The following is a 13,493-nucleotide window of genomic DNA, read 5'->3' as shown; positions in this document are numbered from 1 at the left end:
ATAATTTGTATGATGTTAAGAAAGGAAAACATTTGACATGCTTTTTGAACTTGTGAGCATGTGGTCTTACTGGGAATATTCTTTATTTTAGCTATAATTCTTATCTTTTCTTTGTTTCTGCAGCTATAACTAATTCTTGAATGGAGAACCCAATCATGGAGAGTCCACAGTCAGCAACATTTTCTTCTACTGATGTTGATCATCACTCAGAGAATATGATCCCGCATCATGCAAATGATGAGTAAGTGCTGGATTTTGCTGAAACTATGCTTTATTGCTGAAACTATGGTACTTTACGGGCCAGTTCAGCATTCCTTGCTTTAAAGTAGCAATGTTGTAAGTGTAATATTCATTGCATCTATAATTTTGAACGTATTGTAAATCACATATTCCATTTCTGTTATCACTTGCATGCAAGTAATTGGATCCAATCAAAGTCTGCTAATATTTTTCATTCAGCCAAACACTTGTTTGATTTTATAAGGAAAAAATTTATATCCTAAGCCAAAATGCAAATTCTGAAAACAGGAGAAGGTTGAATTGCACCATTCTTAAGAAAAAAATACATATAGATTAAGAAACGCAGGATCTGTAGTTCAAACAGGTTAAAAAACAATCTTACATTGAATCTGTAATAGATCAATAATATAATAGAAAAAGAAGTGTTTAGCCAACAGGACTTGGGTACAATGCTTGACACTCCTCCAAAGGGCTTGGTCTTGGGAGAGCTCTAGCACTAAAACCCTTTGTGGTGGCACATTACACCGTATTGTTCAAAAAGGAAAAAAAGAAATGTTTAAAAACTTCTAGCTTCATGGTAGTTCATTATAACTAGAGTAATTGTTTAGGTCGGTTATAGTTTTGAAAGATGAAATAGATATGCAAATAATAGTATTGCTCAAGCCATGCAAGTTGCTGGAATAAGAGAGTCGGTGCGATTTGGTTAGGCAAACTTGAAACCAAGGTTTTAAATCCCATGGGACGGGTGTGTTCTGGTTTCTCCATAGAATGGGATGCCCCACTATCCCACCCCATCCTAGTAGCAGTCTCGGTCATGCATCCTGGTAGGATATCCTGTATCTCTCGCCCCATCTTCCTTTCTTTCTTTCTTACTACTTTTGCTTTCTTTCCTTCCTTTTTTTCCTTTTTTTCCTTTTTTTCTACCTTCCTTTCTTTTTCTTTCTTTTTCTTCTCCCTTTCTTTCCTTCTTTCCTCCTCCTCCTCTTCTTCTTCTTTCCTTTCACTTTTTTCTTTTCTTCAGCTTTCTTTCCTGGCTTTCTTTCCTTTCTTCTTTTCTCCACCCATGGATGGGTTTCTGAGTCCCGATTCTGTCCCGGTCCTATTTTTTCATAGGAATGGGATGGGATGGCTGGGATGCCCCCCGTCCTGCTAGGACTTAAAATCTTACTTGAAAGTAGTTGAAACTAAAACATACTTCACCTAGTTTGACCATAAATCCCAACCTAGGGTAGGCTCTTACCACCTTTATGTGAATTGATAAATACTTTCTCACTTTTCTTGTTGTATTGCTCTTTTTTTTGTTGTTATATAAAGAGTGCAAGATCTGAACCAAGGAGTGTTTGGTACTTATTGTAAAAAGAAAGGTGAACATACAGAGGGGAGTAGGGATCAACAAATTCTATTGATGTTAGTCACATGATTGATGAATAGTTGTACATGAAATAGTTTGTTGAAGCTTTTTGAGGAGCCACTTAGAACCCATTGATCCTCGTAGTGTGCTACTATCGCTACTAGTAACTGTTATTGTAATCAACTCCATTAATTTAAATATATCCTTTATGTTTTGGGAATCCTTGGTTTGTTGTAAACTGCTGAAGTAGAAAAAAGTTGTTCACCAAAGTGACTTATATAAAAAGACGCTTCTGATGAAAGATGTTTGATTTGTTTTGGAAGTCATGACTGCTGAAGTCATTTTGTAAACATCTTTGGTTCACATCAATTTGAGTGTGGCAAAAAATGAGTTGCTGCCTATTCTAGTGTTCAATTGGTTTGGAACTAGTTGAATCCAGTCACCTCATAGGCGATGGGTGATGTTGGCTCTTGTAGACTTTGGGATGAGAATTTCACCCTTATTTTCCTCCTCTCATTCTTTCAACAATGACTATTCCTCTATCTTATTTCACTCCCATCACTGCAAAAGTTCTTAATATTATATATATATATATATATATATATATATATATTAATTTGTATTCGACATGTTGGATATACGTTGTAAAGGAAGAAACAAACTATCTGAATAAAGATGGACTTTGCACTTGATTTTCACTATTTATTTTAGAAAAAGAACACAAGGAGGACATTCTGCCTTATGTCTATGGACCTGGTGATCCAAAGATGGGGCCTCCAAGAAAGGACGGGGTTCCTCCAAGATCTACAATTGCACATGACTCTCGTCCTCACCCAAACCATGTGCAATAATAGTGAAAAAATGGATACTAATCCTTGTGGACCTACTTATGTTATAGGTTCCATCCGGTTGCCATCTCCTCCATTACACCATCAATAACATAATATCTTGAACTTCTGTTATTTCAAACCTTAAACAACATGACTAAAAATACATTGATGGCAATATATAACTCATTTCATGATATTGGACATTACAACCTCATTGGCACAAACCTAAAATAAAATAAGGCATGTCAGGAAGCATAGAGCTATGGACATACATGTGCTACATGGCTTAGTCTAAAAAGGCTCATGATATGATCTAGCTAGAGATGCACCGACAGGTGAACCTTCGAGCCACATCATCAAAATCCATTGGCCATAATTGTTTATTTGGCCTTGAGCACCAAGAAATGCTTGGCCCCATCCCTCAAATCTACCCTAGAACCGCATACTTGTACTTTTCAATTGCATTTGGCTTGGAGACGTTGGTTCCTTGAATCTTGTAATTTGGCTTTGAAGAGAGAGACATGGTAAGGGGAGATTGTAGGGATTTTTGAGATTTTTGGTTTGCGGCTGCACGAGCAAAACCGTAAAAGGGGACGGGTGAGATTGCTAACCTAGACTTAGGGTTGGAGGAGGTCTTCACAAATCACCTAGAGGAGCATGAATGGTGGACGATTTTTGGAGAGGGAGAAGACAGGGATAGGGGAGGGCTTTTGAAGCTATAGGCCTAGATCCTTGGATGAGATCATCACAGATCATAATCCGGTTGAAGCTCGTGATGACCTCCACCTCGGGGTTCATTTTGAAGACCGGGTTTTCATTACTAATTGGGCTGCTCCTTGACATTGTCTTCTTCGACCTCGAGAGACCATCTTCCCTTTACAAGAGTGAGAGAGCGAGCGAGACACTAGAGAGAGAAAGTGAGAAATGAGACACTCGATATAGAGGGGGAGAGAGAAGGGACACTGGAGAGAGAGGGAGCAAGCGCATGGAAGTGAAGAGAATAGTGGCGAGGATCTCGTTTTGGCCTTAATGCACTAGTTTAAGGGGGCCCAATCCCATTAGAGCACATGGATCGCAACATGAACCATCGAATTGAGAAATAAATGGATGGCTTGAGTCCGTGCTTAACTATTGAATTGTTTTATATACTATAGGCACCGGTTTAATTTTATTACTACATCAAATCAGATTTCATAGTTTGTTTGAGTGGTTAAGGGAAAAATCTAAAGGCCCAAGTGCATGTGTTTAAATCCCATGACCAACATCAATTTTTTCTTCTTAAAAATATATATTACATGTATTTTTAAAATATATTACATATATTTTGTTATTATGTATTATTTTTGTACGGATGCTTCCTAGGTGCTTCCATTTACTAACTTTTTTAACCTTGCTGCTTCTATGTACCCGCACAACCTGCACTTGCTTCAAGCTACTAAGATCTAGCCTAGTAAGTGCAATAGTTGCTCGAGGGGCCATTCGAGTTGCTAATATAAACAGGCTAGGGAACTAAGTAGTGTCAATTATAAGATGCAACATGAAAACCCCCACAACAGGTACGGGTACATAGGGTAACATAAAAAATGATGGGACACCTCTAACATTGTATGGGCTATAATAGACCACAAACTTGGACAACAATGTAACATGAACCAAAAGTGAGCCTTTATGGCGACAACATTTTGAGGGAAGGGATAGATAGATGGATGTTCACCCAACTTGATTGAAATGAATCAGAGTATGTTCACCCAATAATGTAACCAGCCATAAAATCAAGGCTGACGCTTGATCAGACAGAACCAAGGAGATCGTGTTGCGTAACGAGGCTACAAAAAAACAATTCAACTAGAAGTTGTTGGTAGCTTGTGAACCTGGCAGTTCAGCTAGGTGAGAGGTAGATCTTCCCATGGCTTCGGACTTGAAGTGAATCCGATGAATGTTCTTTTCTTTCGAGAAGACTGCTTTTCATGGAGGGAGATAAGCGGACACTTGCTTGCCAGTATGTTCAGTCTGTGGTTTGTAATGACTAGGTCTACACCCTATGTCGTGGCATCATTCTGCTTGTCGGATTTGGCCGGTAAGAATTTGCGTGGTCGTTCGTGTCTCTTGGCTAAACTTGAACCCATTCTGAATGATCCATCCCCGTAAAACATACATCCATATTTCAAGTATGAAATAAGAAATGTTTCTGCCAATCACATTTGGAATATAGAAACAATTTAAATTAATCCCAGCAATCTAGATTACTTTTTTAGAGCAGACCAACAATCTAGATTAGTCCCAAATATACAACCAATTGGTAGCATGATGCACAAGCCTGCAAAATGCAGGAAAAAGGAAGAAACAGCAAAATATATAATACAATATAGGAATTAATAGAAAACATGAATTCATCAAGCCACTTCACATGGTTGGATGAAGCTTGTTGGTGATGGTTGGGTCAAATGTTTGTGGACTTGTGGAAGAGTACTTGATCAAATTTACTCAAGGCACCACAAATTTTGTAGTTTATGTCTGAAATCTCTTGTTAACAAGGGCCTTATAGTGCTTGTAGTATAAGTAGTAGTCTTATTAGCATAATTTTATCAGAATCCCTCTCCTTAAAAGAATTGTATCAGAATACAGATCTTGAAAAAGGTTCTAATGCAGCCCATAAGTGCTGTACCGAAGTTCATAATAAACCATGACCAATGAAGGTTAAGCCCTAATGCTACAGGAGGATTGAATGCATCCTGATTCAGATATAAGTTGTAAGTCCTTAGCCAATCAAATCTTCATGTAACATGCCCTGAGATGGCATTCAAAGAAGAAGAATTATATATATAAAAGAAAACTGACTATAGAAGCAGCATTGAAGAACATAAATATACTTCCGTTATTTTCATACTAAGCTTCATGATAAGTGTTGCGTAGAATCCAAAAGTTTCGATACTGGCAGATAGCATAAGCAATTCTCCTACCTTTATATGTAGGCATCTCCAGTAGATTAACAAAAATCATTGACCAGTCTACCTGTTTGACAGGATGTGGAATAGAGGTAGGAAACTAAATCTAATTTCATGAAAGATCCTAAGTCCAACTCTTTTTCTTTTTAATAGTATTTTTAACAAACAAGAGCATCATAGATCAAAACAATCCACATTAGATATCAAAGACCATGCAACTAAAAACTATGGTGAAATATGTCACGCCCTGAACCCATCACCCAGGCTAGGCTATGTCATGTGATCGACCCAAGTGATGGGTTCGATCCAGGTGATGGGCTTAGGGCGCGACAAAATTAAAATAATCTAAATATATTCCTAAGAAAAATACCACTAGCCCAATGTGATAGATGTTAGAAGTATACCCTAGAAGCCAATTTGGCAGACACATTATAATTGTTCTGGAACATAAAATTTGTGCTTGATCTTTTTATTGATTAATAAAATTAGGCATTTTGTTCATTCATATTATTATGTGTCCATGAATCGTCTTAGGAATTAATAAGATGATAACACATATTCTTAAGAGTTGAGAATTTAAGACGTGCCATTAGGTAGTTAATTCCTGAAATGCTCCTGATTGATGGATCATCATGAAGGACGGTGATCGATCCGATGAGATTAGTGCACAGATCGTTCTCCTTGATGGACGAGTCTTAAGTCCACAGTGTAGGGACACTGGAGTGATTGTGCAAGTGCTTGTTAGAGAATAAGGGTACTGAGCATGACCAAAGCAAGAATTCACTTGGATGTCTATCAACTCGTCAGTGACTTACTTAATGCTGCAGTTGTATGACTAGTACTTAGATTTGCGATGCCTCAACTAATCACAATAAGGTTGCTGTAGTTTGACGAGCACATAAACATGGCCCTAAGGATCCTTGTGGTGCAGATTGGCTACATTAGGTTTACTGTCGGATTAAGGTTGCATCTAGATGGATCTATCGATCTTATAGAATAGGAGTGATCCTATGTGATTTATGAGACTAAGTTTGAAAGATCTTAGCCAGGCAGTTTTGAAAAAAGAGTTTTCCAATTTCGAACTTGAGTCAAATAAATTTAACATATGACAGACGATGGAGTTTGAGGAGTTATCCATAACCTCCATCTTGTTGGAATCCACGATAGAGGTACTGTATCGTACGCTAATTGCATCTAGAGGTTCATCCATTCGTTCTACTGGGTTCCACTATATGTTGCTAGGTGTCACTAGTGGATTGTGGACTCAAAAGGTATTCACTTGATGATCAGTGAACTTTGAAGAGAAGAGTTGAAAGTGTTTCAACCTATTGAAAGAAGTTTCAATGATATTATGATCTCTATCTCACTACCAGATAGAATAGAACCTATGGGGTCACATACATTAGAGGTTTTGATCGTTCAGACGGTTGGATTGTGATTTAGAATCACAATAGATCTTGATTGTCAATTTGATTGATAAGTGGTTTAACCCACTAAAGTTAGTGAGTTAAAGAAGAAAAATTTGCAATTAGATTGCAATTTTGATTGATTCAATTGGGCTTAATCAATTAGAACTTCTTATTAGATAAGGAACTTAATTCATGAAGTCCAATTTGGATCCTAATTGGATTAGGATTCACATCATGAATCAATTTGGAGGACACATTGGGTCCTAATTGGATTAGGATTAAATCAAACAAGATGGATCACATGTTTTCTAATTAGATTAGGAAATCATAGCATGGAAGGAAGGGTTCCTTCATGCATGTGAAAGGAGAAATAAGGGAGGGGCGTGTGCCCTTCCTCTTTTATCCGCACCAAAGAAAGGAGGGGCGTCCGCCCTCCTTTCCTTGTTTGACTCACAAGCCACAAGAGAGGGGCATCCGCCCCTCCTTTTTCTCCTCTTTCCCCTGGATTGCCACACGGCGCAAGGAGAGCCCTTGATTTTCTCCAATTCCTTTTAAGTAAGGGGTGTGGAAGAATTAAGTAAGAGGCGTGGAAGAATTAAGTAAGGGGTGTACAAGAATTAAGTAAGGTGTGTGGTAGAATTTGGAGGGATGAATCAAGAGTGATTTTTCATTGAAATTATTCCTTGTTTAGATAGGCATGAGATGCCTATAAAAGGAGGGATGGTGTGTAGGGCTTAGAAGCATTGGATGTGCCTTGATTCAGCCGCCCACCCCTTCCTCCTATCCTTCTGGCATGAGCAAGAAAAAGGGAAGAGACAGCAGCGCCATCTTCTTCCTCTTCGTCCTTCTTCTTTTTCCTTCCTCTCAAAGCAATCAAGGAGTTGATTGAAAGAGAGAGAAAATCAGCTATCAAAAAGAGGATCTCTGTAAGGGAGCTAGCACTCCGGTGAGATCAAGGTTCTTGGAGCGATCTACCTCGTATAGATACCTATAGAGGGTCGGACGCTTGTGCGGCTTCACAGCGAATCAAATCATCGATCATCAGATAGCGGTGAAGATCTTACCCGCTCAAAGGTAAAGATATGATCTTTATACTTCTGAATGGTAGATCTGAAAATTAATCAAGTTAGTAATTTTAATCTTTCCTTAGATTTCATAATTTTTTGAGTTAGAGAACTCATAATTTTTTAAATCTACGTTCCTTAGAACTTTCATGAGATGAACGACCCGCATGTGTTTTTCACTGTGCGGTCGTCGCAACGCGTGCCGGCGGTAACTCCGACAATAGAGACTAAAACCGGATTCCCAACCAATCGCCAAAGCAAAATAACCAAATCAATTAAAAAATTTGATGTCGCAAAGTAGAGTCCTCATCCAAAGCATTTATCTGTGAAGAAAACACAAAAAAGACTGTCACCATGTTGTAAAAAATCCATGATAATGTTAACCAAGCAAGACAATCTACTATTCATGGGATTAAGCAAAGAACACATTAAAAAAATATCAGTACTTTTTCATGGAATTTAGACATGAAGGGTTGAATAATGTAGGTGCATTGAATTGATGGGAGGAAAAGCTAGTTGTCTTGAAAAGATGGCCTCAGCAGGACAGCTCACAAAGTTGATAAAGAAACAATTGAAGTGACACAAACTCACTTTTTTAATTTAATTTTTTTCCCTCTGATGGCTAAGAAGTTGATTTTGTGGGTGAGGAGGCAGGGAGCTTGTACTTGGACATAGCTGAGAATAGAAATCTAAGCATTTTGAGGAAAAATCAGAAAAAACCCAAAATTTTATAAGTGAAACCTGGGCAATATAAAAACTCTAGCTAGAAATTGAGAGAAGGTGAGCAATTGGTGCGGCATCGAGGTTGCTTCATTGTGATCTGGAGGTCACGGGTTTCGAAATAAGCAAATAAACTCTCCACATGTGGGGTAAGGCTGCGTATATCTGACCCTCACCAAACCTGCAATGCTGGGAGGCCTCGTGCACTGGGTTGCCCTTTCTGGCTAGAAATTAAGACCACAAACAAGCAAGTTAGAAATCCTAAGCTATAATTCAAAGAGAAGAAAGAAAACTAACAGATGAAGCAATTTCTTACCAAAAACCCTAAAATGACATTGTTGAGATCAAAAGCTGGAACAAAGGAAGCAACTTTAGGGGAAAATCTAGTCAAGAGCATATTGTACTTTAGGGTGCAATGAGGACCAAATGGTAGTAAAGAAGCAAGAGCAGCAATTGATCCTCAAGACCTATGCTGAAGGACAAAGCTATGCAGGAATTGATGCATTATTTGAGCATGGAGGATTAGGGTGGAAGGCTTAGGGAAGGGGAGAGGTTTCTTTTGGGGGTGAGCTTGTCAAGAGGCCGAGGGGAGGAGGGAATGAGCTTGTTGGGAGGGCGCAGGTATTAGGGAAGTGTGAAGGGGTTTGAAAAATCAAACTGAACATACAAGTCCCTGGTCCACTTTTTTGTAGTGACCTGGTTGCCTCTCAAGCTGTAATCGCTTCCACCATATTTAGGAGAACCCATTTCTAGTGGGAACCCCACTTCCCAACCACTCACAAGTCACCGAATGGCCTGAAGTACCAACTTCTTGGAGTAACCAGGGACATTCTGGTTGAACAATTGTAAGTAAATTTGGAAAGCAATGCTAGTAAGGAGCAAAAAAGCTATTGCTGACATATATTCAATAAAATTTCTAGAAAAAATGAGTGTGCTAGATAATTTCTTGATGATTACATCTATTGCTGTTGAAAATTGTTTTTGAAATGAATCATGCATGATTAATTGATAACATTTTCCTGATTAATCTAATTGAGATAATTACACCCTTATGCTTTTTTATTGTCCCATCAATTTGCCATACATGAGAGCATATAGCTAGGCGTTTTTCCATATTTATTTGCTAAAGCAATAGCCCATGACTTGTCACCTTGTTCATGGTTGGGGTGGCTGTAAAATTCATTCTCAGGGTAGTTTGAGAATATTAGATGTAGGTTGGGATAGTGCTGTGCTGAGTCCGGGATAAGACTAAGATGAGACTTCTGAGCTCCAATGTTTGGATTGAGCCTCAACCTTTTTTTTCACAAAGCCTCAACCAGCCTACCCTAACAAGTGGATTGGGTTTTTCTTGTTTGGATTGAGCCTAATCCAAGCTAACACCTCTACCGGCCTGATATGGCCTAATGTGCACTTAATATATGGCTCATGCAAATAGCGGAAAATAAAAGAAAAATAAAAACAATGTCTTTTCTCGTTGACCATTTGTCATTTACAATGCAATGGTATAGCTTCAGTGCATAAAAAGTGGTTTTCCTTGCATAAAGAGGGCTATGGGAGAATATGGGACAATTTCTCCAAAAGAAACGATAGGAGAGAGGAATAAGTGATGGATGGAGGAATGCTTAACCAAACTTTTATTGTTTGAGATTAGCCCGGTGAGGGGGGGAGTGCTTGCCCATTAGCTTTTTGGGAAAATAACGCAGGACCAACTTTCAAATGGTCTCATTGAGGAGCCAAACTGAAACACTTATTTCTCACCTGCATGAAAAGTCTTTATTTTTATCAAAATGATTTTGCAAAACAGTGGTTGGAATAGACTCTTCAGACATTTCTTGACTTCATTTCTGTCATGGAGACTTTCCTCTGGATTGTTGATTATCAATGAATAATGACTACAACTGGGTTTAATGATATGGGATGTGGAAAAGAGCATACACGTTCTTTTTGCTTGGAGCCACTTATTTGGTGAATAAGACTCTTTAGACATTCTTGACTTCATTTCAGTCATGGAGACTCTTCAGACATTCTTGACTTCATTTCAGTCACGGAGATTTTCATCCGGATTGTCGCTCATCATGAATAGTGCCTACGACTAGGTTAAATGATTTGGGATGTGGAAGGAAGCATACATGTTTCTTTTTGTTTGAGCCACTTATTTGGTGACTACTGTCTATAAGTCTTATGGATGGGGGACTTAATGCTGTAGAGGTGCATTCTCATTACTGGTTTAAAACGATAATGTGTGAACCTAGGGTTGTAAACATAGGTTGATTACCTAGCTGGAAAGAAGAGGAGTGAGGACAGTTTATTAGTGGTGGTTCATGGTTTGACACCAAATGATGCTTCTTTTGGCATTGTTAGGTGATATATTGCTTCATTGTTTCTTTCTGAGGCTTCCTGTATTCGTTCTTCATTCTTCTTTGAGGTTTTTGGTATGCGTTCAGGGGCAATTTCTCTTATGAAAATATCAAGTACAACGTAGCAGGTTACCCTTTTCAGTAAAACTTTGAGATACATCAAAACTCAAAAATGTCAAAGTCACTTGGCAATGGGCCAGTCTAATCTAGCATTGATCGCACTAGCCCTTCTGCTGTTCACCAGCCAGTCTGCTGTCATATTAGCCTCTTGATTTATATATGGGTGTGACAGTATCCTGGTTAGCACCTAACATCCTTCTGCAGTCTTCAAGGATAGTCCTCACCATTCAAGGAATGCACTTGCCCCTTCAAAGAAGAGCAAAAGCAGCGAGGAAAGAGCAAAAACAGTGAGGGAATCACTTTCGAATTTTGATGGTGTTACCTTTCTACTGATTGTTCTGGACCACCCTTGATAGCCTCCCGTAGTATCGAAGGGGCATTATTGATGTTAAGATTTTAACCTTATGAATTCGTTGATCTTCCAATTGTGTTAAAGTAGTTAGATCTTTCTCCTCTTATAGGAGGACAAAGTGATTAATGAAGAGAATGAACTAAAAGATCTTGTGAATCAAGAAAATTAATTTGAACACAGCAAATTGTGGTATCTACTTTTTATTTTTTTATATATTAGACATTTCTTAATAATAGCATATTCAACATTTGATCAACACAATCTTTCTAATGATGAGCTTTGGATCCTATTTATGGTAGGATTTTGAGCTTAAAAATTTAATTAGTATTGGCCATTGCTAAAGATATTGCAAGAAACGACAGATCATCTCGAAAAATCGAGTGTTTGGCAATGTCCTTGAAGAGTCAGCACCTTGACAGCATCAGAAATACACTTCATTGCAAATTATTACATTTATAATTTTTGAATATTCCAAGTACTCGATTATATTAGCTTTATTTGCATTCTACTGACATGTCATGCCTTTTTTGTATTCTCCATCAATGTAAATTTCATGACTAGTAGACTAGGTTCTAGAACTTGGCATCATCTTATATCCTAAGCATTTGTATTATTAGATAGTTTTATTTTATTAAAGTCTAGCTGCAATAGGTATTTAGATTTGGAGTGCTCGGACACTTTGTGACACCTAGACATGCACCACCCATGCCAAGTGTTCAGGTAGCACGAAGGGACTTGGCTAAGGTACAAATTGTTGAATTCCTTTTTTTTATTTGATAATTGAAATGGATGGTAAACCTAGTTAAATGTGGACAGAGGTGTTTGTGCTATTTCCTTTATCCTTTTTTTCTTCCTTTCTTTGTTCATTTCTTTTTGGAGGAAATAGGGATTGTGTTTGCTTGAGTTGTGAGGTAATCCACTTGTTATGTGCATTTTTCTAGGAGGCTATTCTGTTTATCCATATTGTGGGGGTTTCTAATGCTCTAGGGAATAATCTTGCTAATACAGGTAGTATGGACAAATATTTGTTTGTGAACCACCATGCATGTATTTTGGCCTCTACAACCCTTTTTTATCTTTATTTTATTTATTCTTGGGAAAATGGTCACTTGGATATGATCCCTTTTAGTTGCTTTTTCTTGCTTTTCTTTTCTTCTATTCATTGTTTTAAAATACACAATATATTAATTTACAGGGAGGCCGAGCCAAAATGTGATGTCAGTGTTGAAGAAATCAGAAGTATAATGCAGGTCATTGCTGCAACTGGAAAATTCTGGTATGCAAGTTTTTGCATGTCCAATGAAAGTTTTACATTTCTGCATGTGTAAGAAAGGCTTTGTCTAAATTTTTCTATTATGTACATTGTTTAACAACTTTATCATCCTCCAATGCGACTGTCTGTTTTTTGGTCATTCTAAAAATATGTGAGAGGATGTGCACATACAATTAGTTACCATTTTATTATTTTCTAATGGTGTACCAGCTTGTTTCATTATTTCAATTTTCGTATAACCTTGGTTAACCTATTTTGTATGTCATTGAATCTTATAATGCTGTTGGACATATAAGCTTAATAACCACTCAAAATCATGCTGAAATCATCAAATTACTACGTATTTGATATTGTTGTTGCAAAATGTTGTATACTCATCTCCCTGTTATTTCATTCTAGGGTTTGTGCGTACGTGCTTCAGACTCTAAGGGACTGTTAGGATTAATCCAGTGTGATCAGTGAGAAGATAGTGTGGAGAAGGAAATAACAGGGTAGAGAGGGAGGGGGGAAAGTATGTGCCAGGGTGCCTGAACCACAGCCTCTCTGCGCTCTTCCTCCCCTTCTCTCACTCTCTCCCTTCCTCTGGCCTATTGTGCCGGATCTTGCAAGATCCAGCAGGATTTTTCCCAAACAGGGCCTAACTGAAAATATACGATTTCCATTGCTAGACTGGTTTGCAGCTACCTACACTGGCTTTGATGGTTAGGTTATATCTATCTTTTATGCCATCTAAATTCTTCCCTTCACCATGTGTTGTGCTCCATGATCTCCTTTTGCAATTTTTCTCTTAGTAGGCAAATAATATGTACCGTTCTGAAAATCTCTTTTTTTT

At 38.0% G+C, this 13,493-nt stretch overlaps 1 protein-coding gene across 3 annotated transcripts in view; it reads left to right on the top strand.

The window, feature by feature from the left end:
* Positions 1–120: 120 nt before the first annotated feature.
* The window catches only part of LOC120103924 (serine/threonine-protein phosphatase 4 regulatory subunit 2-like), a 64,309-nt gene continuing 50,936 nt past the window's right edge, over positions 121–13,493 (top strand). For all 3 annotated transcript variants that reach the window (XR_005509705.1, XM_039121881.1, XM_039121882.1), the window contains exons 1-2: positions 121–241; positions 12,584–12,664. Coding sequence is in view for 2 of the 3 variants with exons in the window: in XM_039121881.1 (XP_038977809.1) it covers positions 141–241; positions 12,584–12,664 (182 nt within the window). In the remaining variant the exon portion in view is untranslated. The remainder of the gene's footprint in view (positions 242–12,583; positions 12,665–13,493) is intronic.

The sequence above is a fragment of the Phoenix dactylifera genome, unplaced genomic scaffold (genome assembly GCF_009389715.1).
Source record: "Phoenix dactylifera cultivar Barhee BC4 unplaced genomic scaffold, palm_55x_up_171113_PBpolish2nd_filt_p 001261F, whole genome shotgun sequence".
Classification (NCBI taxonomy): Eukaryota; Viridiplantae; Streptophyta; class Magnoliopsida; order Arecales; family Arecaceae; genus Phoenix; species Phoenix dactylifera.
The sequence above is the reverse complement of the archived record's forward strand: the minus strand, read 5'-3'. Positions and strand labels throughout refer to the sequence as shown.